The 20,717-nt window shown below is 46.0% G+C and overlaps 2 protein-coding genes across 9 annotated transcripts in view; one reads left to right on the top strand and one right to left on the bottom strand.

The window, feature by feature from the left end:
- The first annotated feature begins 162 nt into the window (after nucleotides 1-162).
- HEBP2 (heme binding protein 2) lies at nucleotides 163-6,716 on the top strand. 2 transcript variants are annotated; one of them, XM_004587339.3, is made up of 4 exons: nucleotides 163-378; nucleotides 784-919; nucleotides 1,582-1,762; nucleotides 6,365-6,716. In XM_004587339.3, the coding sequence occupies exons 1-4, from the start codon at nucleotides 277-279 to the stop codon at nucleotides 6,561-6,563; spliced, it is 618 nt and encodes a 205-aa protein (XP_004587396.2). In that variant the 5' UTR covers nucleotides 163-276; the 3' UTR covers nucleotides 6,564-6,716. The 2 variants fall into 2 exon arrangements, with proteins under 2 accessions (XP_004587396.2, XP_058526984.1); XM_058671001.1 differs by lacking the exon at nucleotides 163-378 and having other exon boundaries at nucleotides 788-919; nucleotides 1,548-1,762.
- Nucleotides 6,717-17,401: 10,685 nt separating this feature from the next.
- The window catches only part of NHSL1 (NHS like 1), a 262,622-nt gene continuing 259,306 nt past the window's right edge, over nucleotides 17,402-20,717 (bottom strand). For all 7 annotated transcript variants that reach the window (XM_058670709.1, XM_058670560.1, XM_058670650.1 and 4 more), the window contains one exon: nucleotides 17,402-18,194. In XM_058670709.1, coding sequence (XP_058526692.1) covers nucleotides 17,507-18,194 — 688 coding nt within the window. In that variant the 3' untranslated portion in view covers nucleotides 17,402-17,506. The remainder of the gene's footprint in view (nucleotides 18,195-20,717) is intronic.

The following is a 20,717-nucleotide window of genomic DNA, read 5'->3' as shown; positions in this document are numbered from 1 at the left end:
CTCAATAAAAATAAAACTACATTTGGCGGCTGGCCCTGTTGTCCTCGCCCAGGCTCGGGCTCACCTGCGAACCAGGCGGGTACAGGCGGAGCTGGGCCCTAGGCTGACTTCGGCTCCGGGGCGGGCCCCTGGCGCTCCCCTTGCGCCCTGGCACCGCCGACCCGGGCGTGGCGCGGTTGGCCCGCAGCGCAGGCGGAGAGAGCGCGTCGCCGGGGCGGGGACTCAGGGACGGCGGCGCAGCTCCCGGGCTCGGTCCTCCCAGCTTCTGTGCCGCCCATGGCTGAGGTGCTGGAGCCAGATCCCGGGGCTCCGGAGGACGCAGCAGCCCTAGACCTGGAGACGCCGGTCTGGAAAGCTCCGGAAGATGCGGGGCCCCAGGTAGGGGCAGCTGGAGGTCGTAGTGGGAGGGGGGACGTCCGGCCGCCTTCAGCACGGGTTGCAGGCGGGATCCGGGTGTAATCAAAAGTCATTTTTTTTAAATGCTTGGAGCCCTCCTCGCTGATCCTGCGCCGCAAGTTCGTTTGGTTGACCCACCCCTTGCCAATGCCCAGCCAAGTGGAGGGGCCCACACCTGCTTGTCTTGCCTTTGCCGCAGGGGTATCCCTCCGGGTTTGCGGGGTGCGATGGTCGCTTGGGTTTTGATTTGAGTGATCTAGAGTCGTCAGGATACTTGGCTGGACAAGCTAGACCGGTCTTCCCCAGGTAAACCAGAGATGGAGGCTGCAGGACCGGTCTGTCTGACCTCTGAGAGCTGCTTCTGGAAATTTCCTCTGTTCCATTTAGCCCGAAAGTTACGAGATCCGACACTATGGACCGGCCAAGTGGGTCAGCACGTGCATCGAGTCCATGGACTGGGATTCGGCAGTCCAAACTGGCTTTACCAAACTCAGCAGCTACATTGAAGGCAACAACGAACGAGGTAAGACTGCCTCCCTTCTGATGTAGGTTGCTGTTGCCACCAGCCCTCAGCCTGGCGTTTGCGCTTGTAAAAGAAATCCCCTTTCTAATACATAAGTTATTGGATCCTGAAAGTTCGATGTTTCATATAAGGACTTCCTGGAGACCCTCAGCCCAGGCCAGAGGAGGGTAGCAGGGGACAGCTTAGCCAGCCTCAGCCCTTTCTTAGTTCCTCTTGGCGGAGCTGGGGCTTTGTGTACCTGTTGGTCGACCCTTTTCCATGCACTTAGAGCTAGTTAGGCAGCTGTGGAGCACATGACATTGGGAGATTAAATTAGGAGTTTTCAGCCCCGGGGTCGTAACTTTAGCTTGTGGCCTTGCCACTTTGTGTAGTTTGGGATTCTTTTTGAACCTCCTTTCTGAACTGTAAAACAAAACAAAATGAAGTAACTAATCTCTGATTTTGTTCCCCTTTATCTTGGAAAATGTAGACTTTATTCACCAAAAATAATAGTACAGAAAGGAGTTAACGTGGAAATAACTGCATACTTTAGGCCTGATTTTTCCCAGGTTGAATATTATCTTCAAGTAAAACTGTTTGTAGGTAAAGTAAGGCAAGCGACTTCTCTCTCTATATATATATTTTAAAGTTCCTCTATATTAGCTTACATTTTCGTGGTGCAGAGTTGAAAATGAAGATGACAGCTCCAGTGACAAGCTTCGTGGAGCCCGGATCGGGTCCCTTCAGTGAAGCCATTGTGACTGTGTCCCTGTACCTCCCCTTGGAGCAGCAGTCTGACCCACCCAGGCCTTCCGAGTCAGGTGTTTTCATTGAGGAGCGTGCCGGAATGACTGTGTTTGTAAGGTGAGTGCTGTGCAGGTGTGGGGCTGCCGGCTGCTAGCTTTACCTGCGTGCACTCACCGCCAGCTCTCATGCAATTTCAACAGGCTCTTCACCCTGCCATAAACACAGGTCTCATGCATTGCACGGCATTCTCTCCTTTCTGACTTGGTTTTATATGTCGCTGGAGTCTGCCACCAGATATAATCACTTCATTTAATAAAAAATGTATGGCATCTCTTCCACAATACAAATGACAAATACAATCTTCTTTAAAATAGAAGATTGCCCTCACCTGCAAAATGCAAAAGATCTGAACAAAAATACCTTAACCACACAGTATAAGGTGCTTTAATTTTGTTTGGGGGATGGTGGAGAGGAGATGTGCTATAACAAAATATCTTACACTGGGTAGCTTATGCGATATGGAAATTTATTTCTAATAATTCTGGATGCTGGTAAAGTCAAGTTCAAGGAGTTGGCAGTTTCAACATCTGATGAGGCCCCCCTTTCCAGCTCACAGGGACCACCTCCTAGTGTGCCCTACATGGAGTTAGAGGTGAGGCTGTTCTGGAGGGAATGGGTACTAATGCCATTTCTGAGGCACCTGAAGGCCTCAGTACCTCAGCAGTGCGTGGCTGCTTAGGTTTCCAACATATGAATTTTGGGGCAACACAAATGCTCAATCCACAGCTCTCTGTCCCTGGACCCACAGCTTTCTTGTCCTTCTCACTTCAAAAAACACATCCATTCCTCCTCAGTAGCCTCCATCGCAGCATCAGTTCAACAATTTAAAGCACAAAGACTCTTCTGAATGTTATCCAAGGCAGACATAGATGAGACTCAAAGTATGACATTTATCCACCGGTGAATTCTCTTGAGTTATAAACAGCAAACAAGTTATACTCTTCCAAAATACAACAGTGCAACAGGCATAAGACAGATATCCCCATTTCAAAAGGAAGACATGGGGAAGAAAGCAGTGGGAACAGTTTCCTAGTCCCAAACCTGAAGCTTGACATTGCTCCTTGTTGATGTAAGGCTGTGCACTCGATTCAAGCTTTGCTGGACAATGGTTAGATTCCAGAGTCTCCAAGCAGTTTTACCCACCCCACAGCTCTCATTGGTTTGTTGGGCACCTGGAGCTCTGCCAGGCTCTGCACACTGGTGTGTCCTACCGCCCATAGCTCCATCAGGCATTGCCTGAGTAGGGACTCTGCAGTGCCCCCCTCCACTCTGTGCCCTCTGCATTGACTGTACACCAAAGGCTCTGGATGGCCCCTTCCTTTGTGGCTCACACACAGCATACTCTGGCGAAGATGACACTGCACACACGCTGCCATGGTTTCCCCCTGGGTCCATGAGGGGGACAGCTGTCACAGCGCATCCCACACCTCAGCTCACTGGAGCTGAACTTCAGGATGGCCAAGGCATGCTCTACTGCAGTGCGGAGTCCAGAGGCAGTGAGCGCCAGGGTTCTGCAGGTGCCAACAGTCCCTCCTTGAAATTGCTCTGTCCCTCACACCAGATATTGGCACTTTGAGCCTGTGATCAAGTGGCAACCTCCACCAACCAATCTCTGAAATGCCTTCAGGCATTGTTTGGGGGAATAGGTCCTGTTTTTTAAATGGCAGCTCAGCAGTATAATCTTTATCAAAGGGTTGCTTGACCACACTCATGTTTTGATCCAAACTTCATTTTTTTTCAGTATGAATAAACTTAAGAATTTTTAATCTCTACTTCCTTTTTGATTAAAAATTTCATTGTAGTTTCTCTTATTTTACTATGAGCTTTCAAGAGCAGTCAAGCCACGCCACTGACCCTTTGCTTATACAAACATCCCATTTCATCACTCACAGGTTCTAACGTCCATGTAGCACTGGGTCATGAACCCAGTTCAGCCAAGTTCTTTGTCACCTTGTAGCAGGATCACCTTTGCTCCAGTTTCTAATAACATGTTCCTCAGTTCATCACAACACCCTAACCTGCTACAGGTTCCATCATCTCTTTAGAACTACTCTTACCATCCTCAGCAGGTGCCCTTGTGTTTGTGAAATGTTTGCAGTTCTCTTCCATGTGACTTCTGCAGTGTTCATGTGTTGACCAACCTTGATGCTTGTATGAAATCCACTCTTATTCCTATTTCTTTGCATTCATTGGCTCCTCCTTGGCTATTACCACTGAGCTATACCCATTACAGACCCTCATTTCATAGCAGGTTCACGCTAGGTAATCCATTTAGATGGCTTCAGCTCCACCTGTCTGATGACGCACATGTCTATGACAAGTGCCCACATCAGAGTCTCCTACTCATTGGTCCTTTCTATTTGCAGATGGGCACTAGGGCCCAAACTCATCAGGTGTGAAAATGAACTTTGCACAGTTTCCCAAAACAGCTTTCATCCTTTTTTTTCAGATTTATTTATTTTTATTACAAAGTCAGATATACAGAGAGGAGGAGAGACAGAGAGGAAGATCTTCCATCAGATGATTCACTCCCCAAGTGAGTGCAACAGCCGGTGCTGCGCTGATCCGAAGCCGGGTACCAGGAACTTCTTTCCAGGTCTCCCATGCAGGTGCAGGGTCCCAAAGCTTTGGGTTGTCCTTGACTGCTTTCCCAGGCCACAAGCAGAGAGCTGGATGGGAAGTGGAGCTGCCGGGATTAGAACCGGCGCCCATATGGGATCCCGGGGCGTTCAAGGCGAGGACTTTAGCCACTAGACCACGCCGTCGGGCCCAATAGCTTTCATCTTAGAGAACCTGTCTTAGTAAAGGACCTCATCAGTTTCATAGCTTCCCCATCAAAGCACTTTTTAAAAAGATATTTATTTGCATTTATTTCAAAAGCAGAGTTAACAGAGGAAAAGCGAGAGAGAGTAGAAAGAGAGAGAGAGAGAAGGAAGGGAAGGGAGGGAGGGAGGAACAGAGAAGAGGGAGAGAAAGAGAGAGAGGTGTCTTTTATCTGTTCGTTCACTCTAAAAATGGTCTCAAATGGCCAGGGCTAGTCCAGGCCAAAGCCAGGAGCCTGCAGCTCCATATAGGTCTCCTACATAGCAAGGGCCCAAATCTTCTGGCCACTTCCACTGGTTTCCCAGGGGCACTGACAGGGAACTGAATTGAAAGTGGAACATCCAGGACTTGAACCAGTGCTCATATGAAATGCTGGTGTCGCCTATGAGATGCTGGTTCCTAGATCCGGGAATGATATGGTCAGAACACTTTCTTGACAACCAGAATAAGATTAGGCCATTCACCTCAAAACTGATTTGTGATTCTGTTGTTCTTTCCCTTCTCACTGTTTCTTTCTCAGATCCTTCTCTTATGGGGACAGCAACTAAGTCATCACAATTGTCAACACAATGCCTGACATTCCCAGAACCGTGTCACTCTTCGTGACCATTTCACTTCAGTCATCTCTTAGCTATTAGCAGAACCACCTGTCCTTTCTTCTCTTTTACACTGGCACCACGATCTTTCTGGTAATGAAAATCTCACAATGGATGGGCATGTGGTGCATGGATAGATGTCTGGATATCATATCAGAGTACCCAGGTTCAAGTCCTGGCTCTGCTTCTGGTTTAGCTTTTGGTTAATGTCCCTCCTAGGAGGCAGTGTGCTGATTCCAGTATTTTGGTCTCTCCTACTCAAGTGGGAAACTTATATTGATTTCTCAGATCCTGGATTCAGCCTTGTCCAGCTTTGGCCATTGCAGGAATTAATCAGTGGATAGAGCTCTTTCTTTTACATAAATAAAATACATTTTAGAAAATTTTAAAGAAAATCTAAACTGTTAGTCCATGTGGACATCTGTGAGTTTTTCACTGTCAGAAAGAAGCCCAGACCACTCATACCATCCACAGAACCCTTTACAATGTGTTCCAGCCCTGTCCCAGCCCCTGTCCCAGTCCCTGTCCCAGCCCCTGTCCCAGCCCTGTCCCCAGCTCTGTCCCAGCCCCTGTTCCAGCCCCTGTTTCCAGCCCTGTCCCCAGCCCCTGTCCCAGCCCCTGTTCCCAGCCCTGTCCCCAGCTCTGTCCCAGCCCCTGTCCCAGCCCTGTCCCCAGCTCTGTCCCCAGTCCCTGTTCCCAGCCCCATCCCCAGTCCTTTTCCCTAGTCCCTCTACCCATGACTTGTAGTTCACTGACCTTCCCCACCTTCATTAAGCATGCAATGATCTTCATATCTTTCACCTTGATTTCCAGTAAGTTACTTTTCCTTTCTGAAATCTCATCTGTTAAATGTACACAATATCACATCAATGTAGAATGACATGCATTCAGAGAATACAAAATCTCTAATCGGGGATTTAACCAAGGATTTCAAGGAAACTGTGGAATTGGACAGCTAATTCACTTTAAGCACAATATACTCATCTTGGGCTAGTCATTAAGGAAACAAATATTAAATTTAGGAATCACATATTTCACATGGCTCAGCATTATATTCAGTGGACATAATGAAAATTAGTGAAGAATTGTATCAATTCATTTGCAAATTGAGGCATATACTTAATGTGTGTACATGCGTGCGTGTGTATAATCAGTATATAAATCAGTGCGGTTCTTTTTTAGACTGACATTTGTATTTGTTTCTTAAAAACACTTAGGGTTGTTTCTTTCTTCTTTGTAGGTCATTCGATGGATTCTCTAGTGCCCAAAAGAATCAAGAACAACTTCTGACATTAGCAAGCATCTTAAGGGAAGAAGGAAAAGTTTTTGATGAAAAGGTTTATTACACTGCAAGCTACAACAGTCCTTTCAAACTGCTGGATAGAAATAACGAGGTGTGGTTGATTCAGAGACACAAAGCCTCCAAAGAAAGTGAATGAGAAGAGGAAAGAAAGATCCATGGCTAGGGGTAAAACTCCTGCTTTAACACATGAGGGGTCTTCAGAAAGCTCATGAAAAATGTGTATTAGGAAAACACTGTGCATGGATTTCAAAATTCATTCACACCAAAATAAGCTTACCATTTGATTCCATTTTCCATAGAGTTTTCGAAGCCCCCTCACAGCCATCAGCACTATCTATAAGTAGAGTGTGTGTCTAGTATATTCTATTTCAGAGCAATAATAAGAGCTCAGGTTATGTCCACTGTGCCTGTTTAATGCTGGACGCGTCATCAAATATACAGGTACAGGTACAGTTACTGCAGTCTGTAAATGGATGCATCGGAGACCTAACTCTATGGCGGTCTATGTTTCTGGGAAGATCTGGGGAACTGTCATGTTATTCCCTTCTTCCACATTGTATCACAATCATGCTACCTTCTACTTGGAATTGAGTTACTTGAATTTTGTCCCTTCCAGACATGATCAATAAAAATATTAGAGATTTGTCCTGGGTGTGACTCCTAGGCTGTCAGCAGAGGTGAAATTCAGTGAACACAAAAATCAAATCATCTTGTGTGGCTGACATAGACATACTGTGTCGAGCCCACTGCTCCATCTACTGGCTGCCTCCACTGTGCATGGAAACATTCCCAAGTGAAGCTCTTCTATTGTGGCTGAATATGTTTATGAAGCTTAGGACTTCCTGCCCCATTTGATGCTCAGTAAAGGTATGCACCTTGAAGACATGTTTGTAAAGATATCATTTTAAATTGACTTGAGTTTTTCCAAGTATTCCCTATGGCACTTCTTTAGGTAATCTAAAAGTGAGCAGCAGTTCCAAGAGTGAGTTGCTACAAAATCTAGGAGGCGCAAAGTCCCTGCCTGCTTGTTGTAGAAGATGCTGCTCCTGGAAAAGACAGACTCACCTTCAGATACCTGGCAACCTGTCACAGAAGGGACACTGGCTCTAAGGTGGCGATAAGGGGTTGATGACTTTGCAAGCATCAGGGAGCTCAGGAACTCACTGCCCATTAAAGCTATACATGAGAGATCCTATTTCCAGCTCCTGCCCTTGTGTGTTTAATAGCAGGCAATCACATACGAGATTCAAGCTCCAGTGGATAACAGGGAGGGGCTCAATGACATTTAAGGTCTCTTCACTGCTAGTCTTATAGGATAGCTCTTAAAATCGATCTCACTACCATGAATATAAGACAGTCTATGACAGTAGCTAATACTTAGGGACCATCTTCCACCTGGACAGTCCTAATCTTCATCTGAATTATCCCAGTCAGTTCCTAGAGCGATCCTGTGTATAACAGTTCATCATCTCCACTTTACAGATGAAGAAACTGCAGACGTTAGGGAACTCATCCTAGACAAAGTAGAAGGGCAGAAACTCACTGGGGCCCAGGCAGTCTGACTTCAGGGTCTTTGCCATTGAGCGCTACACTGCACCAGTGGGTAGCCATCTGAGACCACTACTTTTTCATGCCCTGGCCTGGGTGGCTGGTGGTGCATGCTGGCTTTCTTCCTTTGTAAAAACAATCTACATTACTATGACTTCTGAGACATCTTTATGACTGTATTTTTTTTTAATACAGCACAAGCTAGATTTCTGGCTCTGAACTGATTATGAATCTAAATCTTAAACTTGCAGGCCATAATTTCTAAGAGGTATTTCTTTGACTTGCATGTTGAATTTATTGGTTCCTTGCATTTTTCACTCTTGCCAAAAAGAAATTAAATTTCTTTTAGAGCACATTTAGCCTCACTGATGAATCCACAGTACTGACTTGTGCTGTTAGGAGGGACATGATTCTATTGACTCCACAGTCTTCTGTGGAACACATATCTCTCATGCAGTAAATTTCACTGTAAGTGAAAGCAGCATATTTCTGAGGGCCAGGATTCAGTTGTAATCTGAAACATGTCCAAGAAACAAATGGATTTTGTACTATTCAAGTTCAAGCCATCCAATTCCCCTCTCTTCTTTAAATCGCAAGCTAAAATGTGCTTCTGCCCTAAGTTGATCAATAGGAGAATATTTTTCCTAGCAGGGAATCAGTTACTTCAGTGCTGTGGCTGGCACCGATTATGAAGTACTCCTTAGGTTAACAGTTCTCAGTCAGTGCTTCATCTCTTACCTAGAGGCAACGTCGATTTAACTTCATTTCTAAGGCCAAGATTTGCACATGTGCAAGAACTGATTTTTGTTCCACTGACCTCCCTCGTCCTCTACAGCCACTCATCCCCCCACCGCACTGCTGCTCCCTGCACTGTATGTGTGTATGTGTGTATGTTGCTAGCAACAGGTTGGGGTTTCAGCTACCCATCCCTCCTACCCCAAATCCCACTGCCCATCAGCCCATGACTCCTTTACCTGGCTATCCATTTCTCTGAGAGCTGTCCAGAGGCTCCCTGGGTGCTCTCTAGGCTCTGTCATGGAAGGCAGGCAGACCCCCCACTACCACCACCATCACCACTGTGTCCCGTAAAGCCAGCCCATGTGTTGAGTATGCCTGGGTTTGTCTTAAGATCTCTGTTTTCAAGACATATGAAAATAATTTACACAACACATTCATTTCTTACTTTCTAACCATTATTTGGCCTCTTCAAAATTTGACCTCCAAGCATTTCACTAAGTGACACTGACTTTCATTCTTCTTTTTCTGCCATTACGCAGAAAAAGGCATTATGCTAGGGACTGGACGATGGTAATGAACAAAAATACTCCCCCGAGATTGTCTGCCTACTTAGCCCATCTCCTATTTCACCCACTCTTCACCTCCCTGCTGAGAATGCAACGGTTTCCATCACAACCAGGAAGGCCCCTGTGCTCATGGAGCATATATTGTAGAGTGTGAAGGAGTTCAAATCAAGACAATTTGAAGTCATGGCAAATGCTACCAAAAAACGAAACAGTGCAATGGGATAGAGTGGGGTTCAGGGGTAATGTGGGGGACATCACACAAGATGGCTAAGGTGGACCTCTCTGAACAAGAGATCCCTGACTCCTGAAGGATGACAAAGAGGCAGTCAGATGAAACTGAGCAAGGTGACAGCATCGGTGCCCAGAACAAGGTGCTGCGTATGCTTATTTGTAGAGCAGGAGAGAGCTGGGCTTCCAGAGCAATCTCCCTGGATAAATAAAACAGGTGACCTCATCCAAGGCTTTAGGAAGCATTCAGTGCAAAGATTAACAGACTTGTGAAAGAATGTGGGGATCCATGGAGCTTTAGTTATGGAGTCAGGGTTATCAGAGAAAAGCCACTGCTGAGTAGTGTGATTTAAAAGCCTGGTTTAGAAGTGAAGTTATGGACTGTCATTAATTGTTTCTGACACTTTGTTGTGGCAGTTGTTACCATAGCTAAACAATGACCAGTTCATTTCTGGGATCTGGAGTTGTGGTGGGCAACCACATGGAAATGTGTAATTCAGACTTGCCTTCCATAAAGTACTAGATACCCAGCCATGAGGAATATGGTTAAGGGACATCTCCAGGGTCCAGCCAGATTTCAGATCTTGGTACACTGAGAATTAGGGAGGAAGGCAGGGAACATGGCCTACAGGACCTACCTAGCCATCTCAGCGACCCTCAGAAAGCTTTGGAGATGCCCACTGGGATAGTAGAGTTGGTTGGATCTGTACTCTGATGGCTCCTCCACTCAATCCTGTCCCTTTCAAAAGAGTCATTGCACCAGAGATATTTTGGACCCCTAACTATCTCAGCCTCACACTGGCACAATTTCTATCCCTAAGACTATGGGTAGAGGGGCCAGTGTTGCAATACAGTGGGTAAAGTTGCCATCTGGAGTTCCAGCATCTTATGTAGGTACTGGGTGGAATCCCAGCTGTTCCACTTCTGGTCAAGCCCTGTGCTAATACCTTGGGAAAGGCAGGGGAAGATGACCCAAGTGCTTGAGCCCCTGTAACCCATGGGAAGACCTGGATGAAGCTCCTGGCATTAGCCTGGCTCAGCCTTGGCTATTGTGGACACTTGGGAAATGACTAGCAGATGGAAGATCCCTCCCTCTCTCTCTCTCTCTCCTTTTACCTCTGTTTAACTCTAACTTTCAACTAACTAACTAAATATATTTTTAAAGTATAGGTAGAACATGAGTTTGAGACTGAGTTAATCACCATCTGGTATGTTACAGGCTCCCATTCCTGCTGAATGTGCTGCATAGACAATCCCTGGCATACAAAGGCAGCCCAGTTATTACAAGCTTCAGATGCAACAGTAAACTGGCACAGGGGAATGCAACGAGCAGTAGAAAAAGCAAACTCACTAGTTTGCTCCACTGAGGTCTCTGTTAACATCTACCCAGAAACCTGAAAGCCCAATGCCATTAGTCTTACTCCCTGCCCCATCCCCATAGATCTAGGAGCACACGGAATTCAGATTATAAATGTAGGGGATGGTGTGTGGCACAAAGGGTTAAGCTGTGCATAATACCATCTCAGACACCTAGTTCCAGTCCTGGGCTGCCCCATAATCGATCCAGCTCCCTGCTAATGAGCCTGGAAAAGTAGCAGATGATGGCCCAAACACTTAGGTCCCTGACACCTATGTGGGAGACCCTAATGGAGTTCCAGGTTCCTGGCTTCAGTGTGGACCAACCTGGGCAATTGTGACCATTTGGGAAGCAAACAAGTGAACGAAAGATCTCTTCCTCTCACTCACTCTGCCTTTTAAGCAAATAATCCTTTTCTAAGACTTTCTGTGAGTCACACTTTGATTCAAATGGAAGACTGCTGGAATTATTTTTAAGAACTCATATGCTGAGTTGGGAGTGACTAAAGATGCAGTTAAGGGAGGGAAGCTAATCGGGAGATTTTTTTTCTTTCCAATGGATTAGCCAACAGGTAATGGTTTGGACATGAGAGATAGGAGTGGAATTAACTGATAAGCAGTGGTTGTTTTTGTGCAGTATCTTGATAGGATGGCTGATGTGACTTGCTTATAGGTGTAGGATGAAAAAGAAGTCATAGTATGACCCTCGACTGGGGGTCTGAGTCATTTTGTGAGTGCTAAGACTATTAAGTAACAAAGGAGAAGAAACTTAAACTTGGAACACCTCCCAATGCAGATTTTGAGTAAGTGGTGATAGACTAACCTCACGGTGATAAGAGATATTTGGCAGGATAAGAGATATTTAGAAGTGATCAGTATGTATCAATTTATTTTGTAGCATGGAATTACATGAAATCTCCAAAGGACAGTATAGCTTAAGAAGAGGTCCAATAACCAAGCCTCATTACATCATTCCCTTTCTTAGAAACATGCCAAAACAGGCTATCTATCCTCTTCTTCTCAGGCATCTTTGCTGTCTCAGGTCCCAGTATGTTTTCTAGAGACTTACTCATTGAGAAATACAGCTTCCTCTAGACAGTTTGTCTCTGTGCCTTTGCTCATGCTATCTCTCCACTTGAACTATCTTCTGTGACTTCTCCTTGCTTGGGAAACTCCTTCATCACAGTCTCTCTCCTAAAACCTACTCAAGCAGCAATGGTACCTTGCTATGACAGTTCTGGCCCTAGGCCGCAAAGTAAGTGAACATTAACTTACCCAGTGGGCTTGAGGAGACAGCCAACCTGAGGCCCGACACAATGACTTCAGATGCCAGCAACAGACCTGGTTCCCTTCTCTTCAGCCCCCCCTGGAACATGGCTTCTATCCTTACTTGTACCACGGAGGTTGTAAGACTGATCTTCATCCAGCAACAAGTGCATTGTAGGGAGAGATAGGAGGAAGTCACAAGAAGGGACAGGCATCTAAAAAAAGAAAACAACTTGCCTGATGTTTCTGGACCCCTGCTCATGTTGCATCAGCTAAAAGCAGGTCTCTTTGTCCTGGTGGGGACAGGGAGGCTGTAAGCATCTGATCTAGTTTGAGTGCTTTGGCCACCCTGAACATATTTAGGTCTTTTGTTGGCGATGGGTGTGCATGGGATCTTGCAGGATTTGTCAGGGTGGTCCTCCTCTACTTTGATGCTGGTATTTTGCAGGATAGTTAATTATCTATGTTTCTTTTAACCGGTTTAAGCTGCTCAATGAGATCTTTTTTCTCACTGCTAAACAAATGGCGTGCACTGCTCTGGTCCTGTTCTGTGGCCTGTGTCGAAGGCAGTGCAGAACAAACAGGTTCCTGTTAAGGAACTTTATTATAGTAACCAAGTTCATTATTACAGGAAAACAGACCTCAAGGGACAGGTCCATATTGAACTTAAAAAACAAAGCTTCATTTCCCAACTATGATATTCCAGGACCTGCCAAAGTAAATGATCCCTTTGTGGTTCATTTTGTGATGGGATCTCAGCAACAGGAAAAAATTACTCACATGGAGGCCAGATATGCGTTAAGCCAGAATCAGCAAACTGAGTCCAGTGCTTCCCTGTGTCCTTTTAGGATGCTCTGAATACAGAATAAGAATGATTCAGACATTCCTCCCTTTCACTCCTTGGTACTGGAATTGCCCAAGTGCAAATCCTCTCGTCACTCCATGAAAGGTGACTGGTATCGGTTAAACAGGAGGAGGGCAGAAACTGGGCCCAACAAGGGCTGCTTCCAACTGGCAGACCATGTGGTCATGTGTTTTCCAACTCTCGGCAAAAATAAAGGGTAAAGAATCCAGCCCTGAGGCTTCTGTCTATGTCTACGGGGACTAAGGAGGGTCATCAAGCGTCCCCTTATGAAGACTGTGAATGCAATGTTGCCTCTAAGCAAAGCAAGCTCCAGAGAAGAACGAAGTAGTGAGGGTGCAGGGAGGGTATATCTCAGGGATGAGGCTGGATTCTGGCTTTCCTAGATTTCCTCCATACCTGCAAAAAGTTCTCGCTCCCTTCACACTTCCCATCACCATTTTAGTCGGCATTTTCTTTGAATATCCTTTAGGCCATCCTTTGGAGTTGTCTTTTGCTATTTCCTTTTGCACAGGCTCCTTCTGGTCTTCACTGCTATTGTTTGTATCTGGCAAGGCAATAAATCTGCACACACACAAAAAATAGCCTATCTACCTCAATGTACCAAAAATACATGTACAAACAACAGGAAGTTCCAGCTATTTACTTTATAAAGATTTATTCAAAGCAAATTTAGAAACTAATATATATTTTTCTTTTTTTTTTTTTTTATAATCCATTTTATTGTATTGTTGTTGACAATCTTTACATAGTTAACTATAGTTGAAGGAAAATCAAGAAAGAGAAGAAAAAAAAGAAAAAAAAAAAAAGGTGGGATAGGGAGGTGGGCAATGCTATTATGTCCATATTGTTTCCATCATGTATCTGAGGTAAAAGGGGATATTGAGGGAGAAGCCCCCCCCGGTTTCCCGCCCACCCCAAGTCCCGGATGTGGGGCATGCTCTGAGATATGTACTCAAGTGGAGTTAATAGTTCTCCAGTTATGAGTCACTGCCAGTTTCGCTCGATGAGGTGGTCCACTGATTGATATGGTCCATCATGAAGTCTCCATTTCTCCCATATTTCGCTGCCAACATGTAGCTGAGATGAATGATTGTCCTATTCTGTCTTCTGTCTTTTCTTGGTTAGAATTCTGAGTCCAGCAGTTCAAGTGGGGAGATCTCCAAAGATACTTTGAGGTATTCCCAGACCAGATTCTTGTATGTTCTAGCAAGCACAGGGCCCGGCACAGTCCATCACCCTGATCAGCTGGTGGTTGCAATTGCTGGGTTGGTTCTGTTTTCAGTCCCGAGTTGCACTGGAACCAATGGGTGTTGCAGTCCAGTCTGGTTCGGCCCTTACATCAACCAGTGGGAGCTGTAGCCTAGTTGGGGCGACCCACAATAACCCCCACCAGACCGCCCCCTACCCTGGTTTGCCAGTATGTGTAGCAGAAGACCAATCTGTCCCCCATCCCATTTGGCTCTGGTACTTGTCAATGGGTATTAAAGCTTGGTTTTATCTAACCAACTCAACCATCCAGCCCTCACAGATATTGTTGAGTACCTCTCTATCTAGCCATCCCAGCCCCCGTCCTAGTTTTCATGCCCTCCCACGGGAATAGTGACCCAAGAAGGGGGAACCCACTTTTTCCCTCCCAGGTCTCTCTGTCCCGGTTTATGCACTCTTTAGGTGGTCCTGTGATTTGACTCGACAGAATTAGTCCCCAGTGCCAGCTTCTGCCAGCTGATGCTGTGGCCCTGATCTTGTCCACATGCAGCGCACAGGTGTTGTAGCCTTGCTTAGTCGTGTCTGTCTCTATCCCAGCCAACACTCTCCAGTGGGAGTGGTTGTCCAGCGAGGGGACCAGCCCCTTAACCCCCCCGCCAGCTCTGCCCCTCCCTTCCTGGATCTCACGTGTGCTGGATGGGTGCTGCATTCATATCCAGTACAGGCAACCACGCCCTGGCGTTCCATAATGTGTACTGGTTTTGTCGCAACCAAACCCGGCCCATTTCACACTCTGTTCTGGTGATCGGATTTGCCAGAGGATGACATGAACTGATTCAGCCTGGTCTGCTCCTGACCCATGCCGAATGCATGCCAGTGGGAAACTTTCCATGGCCTATTCTGGGCTGTTTCCAATCATGCTTCTCGCGCTTACCTGCAGGGACTGTGTCCTGCCAGAGGAGTTGCCCAGGCTCCTCCATCAGAACCCCTCCCAATGCCAGATTTTGCGCTTGCCAGGGGGTTCTTGAGCCAACCCTACTCAGTTCACCTCCTGTCCTAGCAGGAACAGTGGCTTTTCCTGGCTGGCTTTCACCCCATTCTGACTCTTGTTGTTGGATGTTTCAGCCCAGCCATGGCTCGTCCATACCCACATACAGCTCACACATGGCTCAGAAGGGGATTGAGACCCAGCCTAGTCAGTCCCACATCTACCCTGTTTTCTCTATAACACCAGATGGTGCTGGGATCTGAACCGGCCTGGTGCATCCAATCCCAGCCCACACTAGTGCTAGGAACGGTCCCAATCTGGGATGCCACAGCTGGGATATTTTTCTTTTAAAAGGGGATCTTCTATAGTCTTTTAATTAGTCTTGACTTTGCTTGTCTTACCTTTAAATTAATGATTCATATATTCATTTAAAGATGTTTGACGTCCATGTACATTCCAATCAGTTATTCGACAATGCAGAGAAGATCTAACACCCCAAAACCAACATCATTTTTCTACATGCAGAAGAAATGACTGTTGAACCCAAGGTAGAGGCAGACAGTGGCACCAAGTGATACTGCGTCTTTCTGCCTTTGGCCAACTGTCAGCTCTTGATCTCTGCTTCTGTGAATATATTGTTCTCTTCAGAGAGTCTTGATTCTTTAGCTCTCTTTTTTTGCCTCAAAGTCATGTCTAAAACATACTGAAGTTTTACTTTATAAGCATTGTGTGCAGTCAACTTTCAGAGGATGGTTTTATACCAAAAGAAAGTGAGAGGCAGCGCACACAATCGGCAGATGCGCCTGATTTATACTAAAAAGCTCAGTAGTGCCATCCAGGTTTCTAAAGAAGAGGACAAGATTTTGCTTTATTGAAGTCACAAATGAAGGAGTCTAGGCATACAGAGGTTGGGAGGGACGGAGGGAGTGTGGGGAGGAGACGCGCAAGAACATTACATTAAAATAAATACTTTACACACTTTTCTCCCCTGTCTACAAGTGTTGGAATTCTGCTTGGAGAAGATCAGAAGGTAATTAGCAATTCAATTATGTATAAACAATATAAAAACACACAAAGTGATGCAAAAAAAAAAACACCCCTTTTTAATCTAACAACCCATTTCCCAGGGCTAATTAATAGCCAAGCCCTGCCAATTTCTATCAGTTCATTTGACTAACAAGATCTATTCAGCATTCTCCAAGTATGATAATATATAATAGATTTTTTTGATAAACCTTTCTAAAGTTAGGTCATGAAAACTGCAGGCAGCTGAAGGAAAAAAATAGCCATATTTCTTCTTTGGTGTAACCAAAAGGATATCCAAAAGTTAGCAAATGTTGGCATTTCACGCGATAAGAAATGGAGTTTAAACTCGAGTAAAAAACTGTCATAAAAGGGAAGTCCCACCCACAGTTCAGTTTGATAGTGCAAGTTTTCAATTTCAATTCTGAAAAATAATTTTATTCAAGAAGCAGAAAACAACTTCCAGCAGTATCTCACGCAGCCCCCTCCCTTTGTTTCCTCCCCACAGCGTCTATACTATCCGTTCACTTCCCAAAGATGATCTCGGCTGCTACTCCACAGGGAAATGCATTTAAAAATCACCCACTCTTCTGAAAACCAGGCTACAAGTCCAGTACCTGCGGCTGCACAGCAGCAGACACTGCCACTTCCATGTTTGTCATTTATACAAAAAAGAAAAGAAACAAAACCCTTTCCTCCAGAGAAAAAGTACCTGAACAGACCTGTTAGCCCCATTGCAACTTCTCTGCGTTCCGGTGCCCGGCCCAGCCACCGCAGCCTGCTGCACTAACAGCCACATGCCCTGTGCACCAAGAACCAGGTAACCTGCCACCCTTTTCTTAGCACTCATTTCTACCTTAGCCCCCTCATTGCTACAGGACTTCGGAAGCCGTCATCACCTAACCCAAAGACTCCCTTATTCCACCTACTTGAACTTTGACATTCTTGCTCCTATTTCCATAATGCTGTGTGTTTCTTAAAAATACAAGTGTTCAAAATGCACACACATCCCACGTAGACCCCTCAGCATTTTAGCAAATACAACTACCAAAACAAACAAAAATCTTCCCCAGGAAGCACTTTCTGAAGTTGAAGCTTCTACTTGCTTTTAAGCCACAGGGCAAGTGGCCAGTGAATCTTACATGAACCTTCCCCAGGCACAGGCCTGGGGCACTGAGGTCCATGGCAGGGCCACTGAGTCTAACCCCATTCTGGGCAAGGCAGGAAAGGATTCACAGGCTTCCTAGAGCTAAGCATTCACTGCTCGCCTCCCACCTCACCCAAGGGGGTTCTCCCTAACTCTCCTCCCGCTGATCTGGTGGACCCCCACCCTCTGCACCTGTTGTCCCATCTGTAGGTTCCACGCCTCGGGCCAGGCTCCCCTGGTCCATCGCATCCCCTGCCAGTCCGTCCAAGCAGTGTCCCTTCGCAGTACCCAGCGGGTGGCGAGCTCTGGGGTCCGTGATCTCCAGGCCTTCTCCCTCTCCTTCTGAGATGACGGTCATGGGGCTGCTCTGAATCCGATTCCGCATGCTGTACCTGCTGCTGGCTGCCGAGGGCGGCGCTCTGCTGCGCCCGTACCTGGGGCCGGAGAAGGACAGGCTCCGAGGCATGAGGCCTTCGTTCTTGGCCCACTCCTCTTGAGCCCTTCTGTTCTTGCTTGGAGAGCAGCTGGACGGGCTCTCAGGGGTGTCGGGCGCAGGCTCCGACCTGGACCTCTGGAACCTCGGGTCGGTGTGCTTGAGCATCTCGGCCGCAGACATGCGGGCGCCCGTGTCGGAACGACTGCCCTTTCTCAGCAGCAAGGCTTTGAAGTTGTCGCTGCTGGTGCTGCTCTTTCGGACGCTTCTCTGAATGGACCCCACTTGCTTGGGGGAGGACAAGCTGGGGGCGGAGCCAGTGGGTGTCACGGGCGGCGAAGGGGAGTGGTTTCGGGAGTGCTCCTCGTCTGAATCTTTGCGCCCAAGGACTTTCCTTTTGGATCTGCGATTTGATAACAGTCAGGTAAATACTAACTCCCCATCCGTTCACATCCTCACCACTCTGCTGGCCTCACAGGTCGTTATCCAAGTAACATTTGCTGAACACAGTATCTTAACACTTGGTCACACACTGTAGTGAACTGTAGCACGTGGCCCGTGACCTCCTGCGATGCTCAGCCCATGCTCTTCTAACCATTTTTGCTCTCACCGAGGGCAACATTTCCAATTTTTAAAATAAGATTTATATTTTGATTATTTAAAAGGCAGAACTAGAAAGACAAGTAGGGACACTGAGAGAGGGGTTTTTCCATCCTCTGGTTCACTTTTCAAATGTCCACAACAGCTACAACCGGACCAGGCCAAAGCCTCAGGGTCCTACCTGTGTGCAGGGGCCCAAGCACTTGCATCCTCATCTGATGAGAGTTCACCTGCTGGGACCTGAACTGGCACACTTATGGCGGTGGATTAAGATTAACCCACCACACCAAAGTTTTAAATAATTTACCTTTTCCAGACTGGGCTGATCCTGAATGAACAGCAGGCTGTAATTTTCCTTTCCTAATTTAGTGGTGCCAGCACTTGAACTGGTAAGAAAGCTAAGCCAAAGCAACCAACTTCCTTGCACCACAATATGCTCCACTCCAGGTCATGGAACACGTATACACCGGCCACTCTCTATCCTTCCTCCAGAGGAACCTGACATAAAAGCACTCTCAGTTGACTCTTACAGGGCTGTAGGTCAACTTCCAGAGGCCCAGCTTGAACACAAGAGGAGTCTGCGCCGGTTCCCGGGTCATGACTGACTCCAGTGATTTTCATACCAATCAAGGCAATGGGAGGGAAGGTGTGGTGGGTGAGAGGGGCCAGTCAGGGAGAGGAGCAGGCTGCCTGTGGGAGCATCTTGTTCAGCCAGAGTCAGTGAGGCAGGTAGGAGAAATCAGAGGCCAGGCATTTGTCCTAATAGTTAAGCTGCCTGCCCAGGCTCCTGGCTGCAGCCTAACTGTGGTGGTCACTTAGGAAGTGAACCTGCAGAGGGAGGGTCTCTCCTCCTCTCTCTAACTCTGCCGTTCAAATAAATAAATGCATCTTTAAATGGTAATTATGGCTTTTAACTATAGATTAGAAGACAAGAGATGAGACTTCATAAAAGCATGGTTGTTTCCCTAAGATCAGCTGTCCTCTAGAGCAAAAATTCAATCTAAAAATTATAGTTCTCTACACCCAAACACATGAGGGTTCTTCAACAACTTCGTGGAAAATGAAGTCTGTGAACACTGCACAGACTGAATGTTTTTTTGCAAAAAAAATAAACTGAATTTTCTCTTCCATTTTCTACACACACACACACAAAGATATGTGTATGTACATATATAGATACATGTATTTCTAAAGAAGATAGCTATAAAAAGGACCTAAACAGTTACATTGGCTTAAAAGCTAATTATTTCAATACATGTAAAAACTTCACACCTCAACTGGTGCTCCACATTTTCCATCTGGCTTTAAATCTGAAGTGAATTAATTTGCATTATAAAATTTGAAAACTCTGCTTCAATTTAGATACTCTTTATTGTATATGATGACTTGATGTGCTGAGGGACTTGAGAAGGGGTAAACGTCATTGCTTTAAAAGGGTTTTTACGACATCTGCTAATACGAGTTATTCTCATGAGAGATTATGAGAACTTCAGGGAGAAAAAAAAATGGAATTCAACAGAAGCCACTTTTAGCATATCCAGTCTTGAAATCCATGTACCACTTTCCATAATATGCATTTTCCATGAACTCTGGGTGGGCCCTGACATGGCGTTACTGCTGTCATGGAAGCTGGCATGTTAGCTGGCTCGCTCTCTGCAATCCATTCCCAGGCCTGCCTGCCCTCACTCCTCTCTCGCACACACTGGCTGAGCTCAGCTCCTACAGGAGACACACCCCTCTAATGGCAGCAGCCACGGGCTTTTCCAGTGGCTTAAGAAGCTTGCCAAAATAATACCTAAGAGAGACCTCTGACATATTTTGAAGAAAAGTATGCAGTCGTGTGGCATTGTAATAATTGGGTTTTCTTGAGAATAACTATTTAGTACACTGAGCAACCGGGCAACACAAATCTCTGTGGATTGTTATTATAAATACACCTTCCTGTATATTTAGCTACTTGATGGATTCAAGAAACAAAAGGCTGAGCCATGCAAAAATTCCCTAACAGATTCCAATTGGCCTTGTTGAAACCAGAAACTATCTATTCAATGCTTACTATGCATGTAGCATAAAGTTAGAAACATCTCTGTAAACTTCTAGAAGTGCCACTCAAGCTGCATCCAGCATGATTTTTCTCTGCTGGTTATGATTAATGTTTGAATAACCAGTCACCTTTTTATTTCTAACGAGGAAAAAAAAAAACAGTGCAACAACATGAATGGGGATAGCCTTTGGGGTCTATTACATAAGCACTGGAGCCGCGAGGTAAAGAAAGAGATTGGTAACAAACACTCGAACCCGGCAGCCCGGTGCTCCCTCAGGTTGG

The sequence above is a fragment of the Ochotona princeps genome, chromosome 1 (assembly GCF_030435755.1).
Source record: "Ochotona princeps isolate mOchPri1 chromosome 1, mOchPri1.hap1, whole genome shotgun sequence".
Classification (NCBI taxonomy): Eukaryota; Metazoa; Chordata; class Mammalia; order Lagomorpha; family Ochotonidae; genus Ochotona; species Ochotona princeps.
The sequence above is the reverse complement of the archived record's forward strand: the minus strand, read 5'-3'. Positions and strand labels throughout refer to the sequence as shown.

Coding starts and splice junctions, on each gene's coding strand:
- HEBP2 (XM_004587339.3), top strand. CDS start 277: ATGGCTGAGGTGCTGGAGCCAGATCCCGGGGCTCCGGAGGACGCAGCA. Junction 379..783: donor CGGAAGATGCGGGGCCCCAG/GTAGGGGCAGCT, acceptor TGTTCCATTTAG/CCCGAAAGTTACGAGATCCG. Junction 920..1,581: donor TGAAGGCAACAACGAACGAG/GTAAGACTGCCT, acceptor TTCGTGGTGCAG/AGTTGAAAATGAAGATGACA.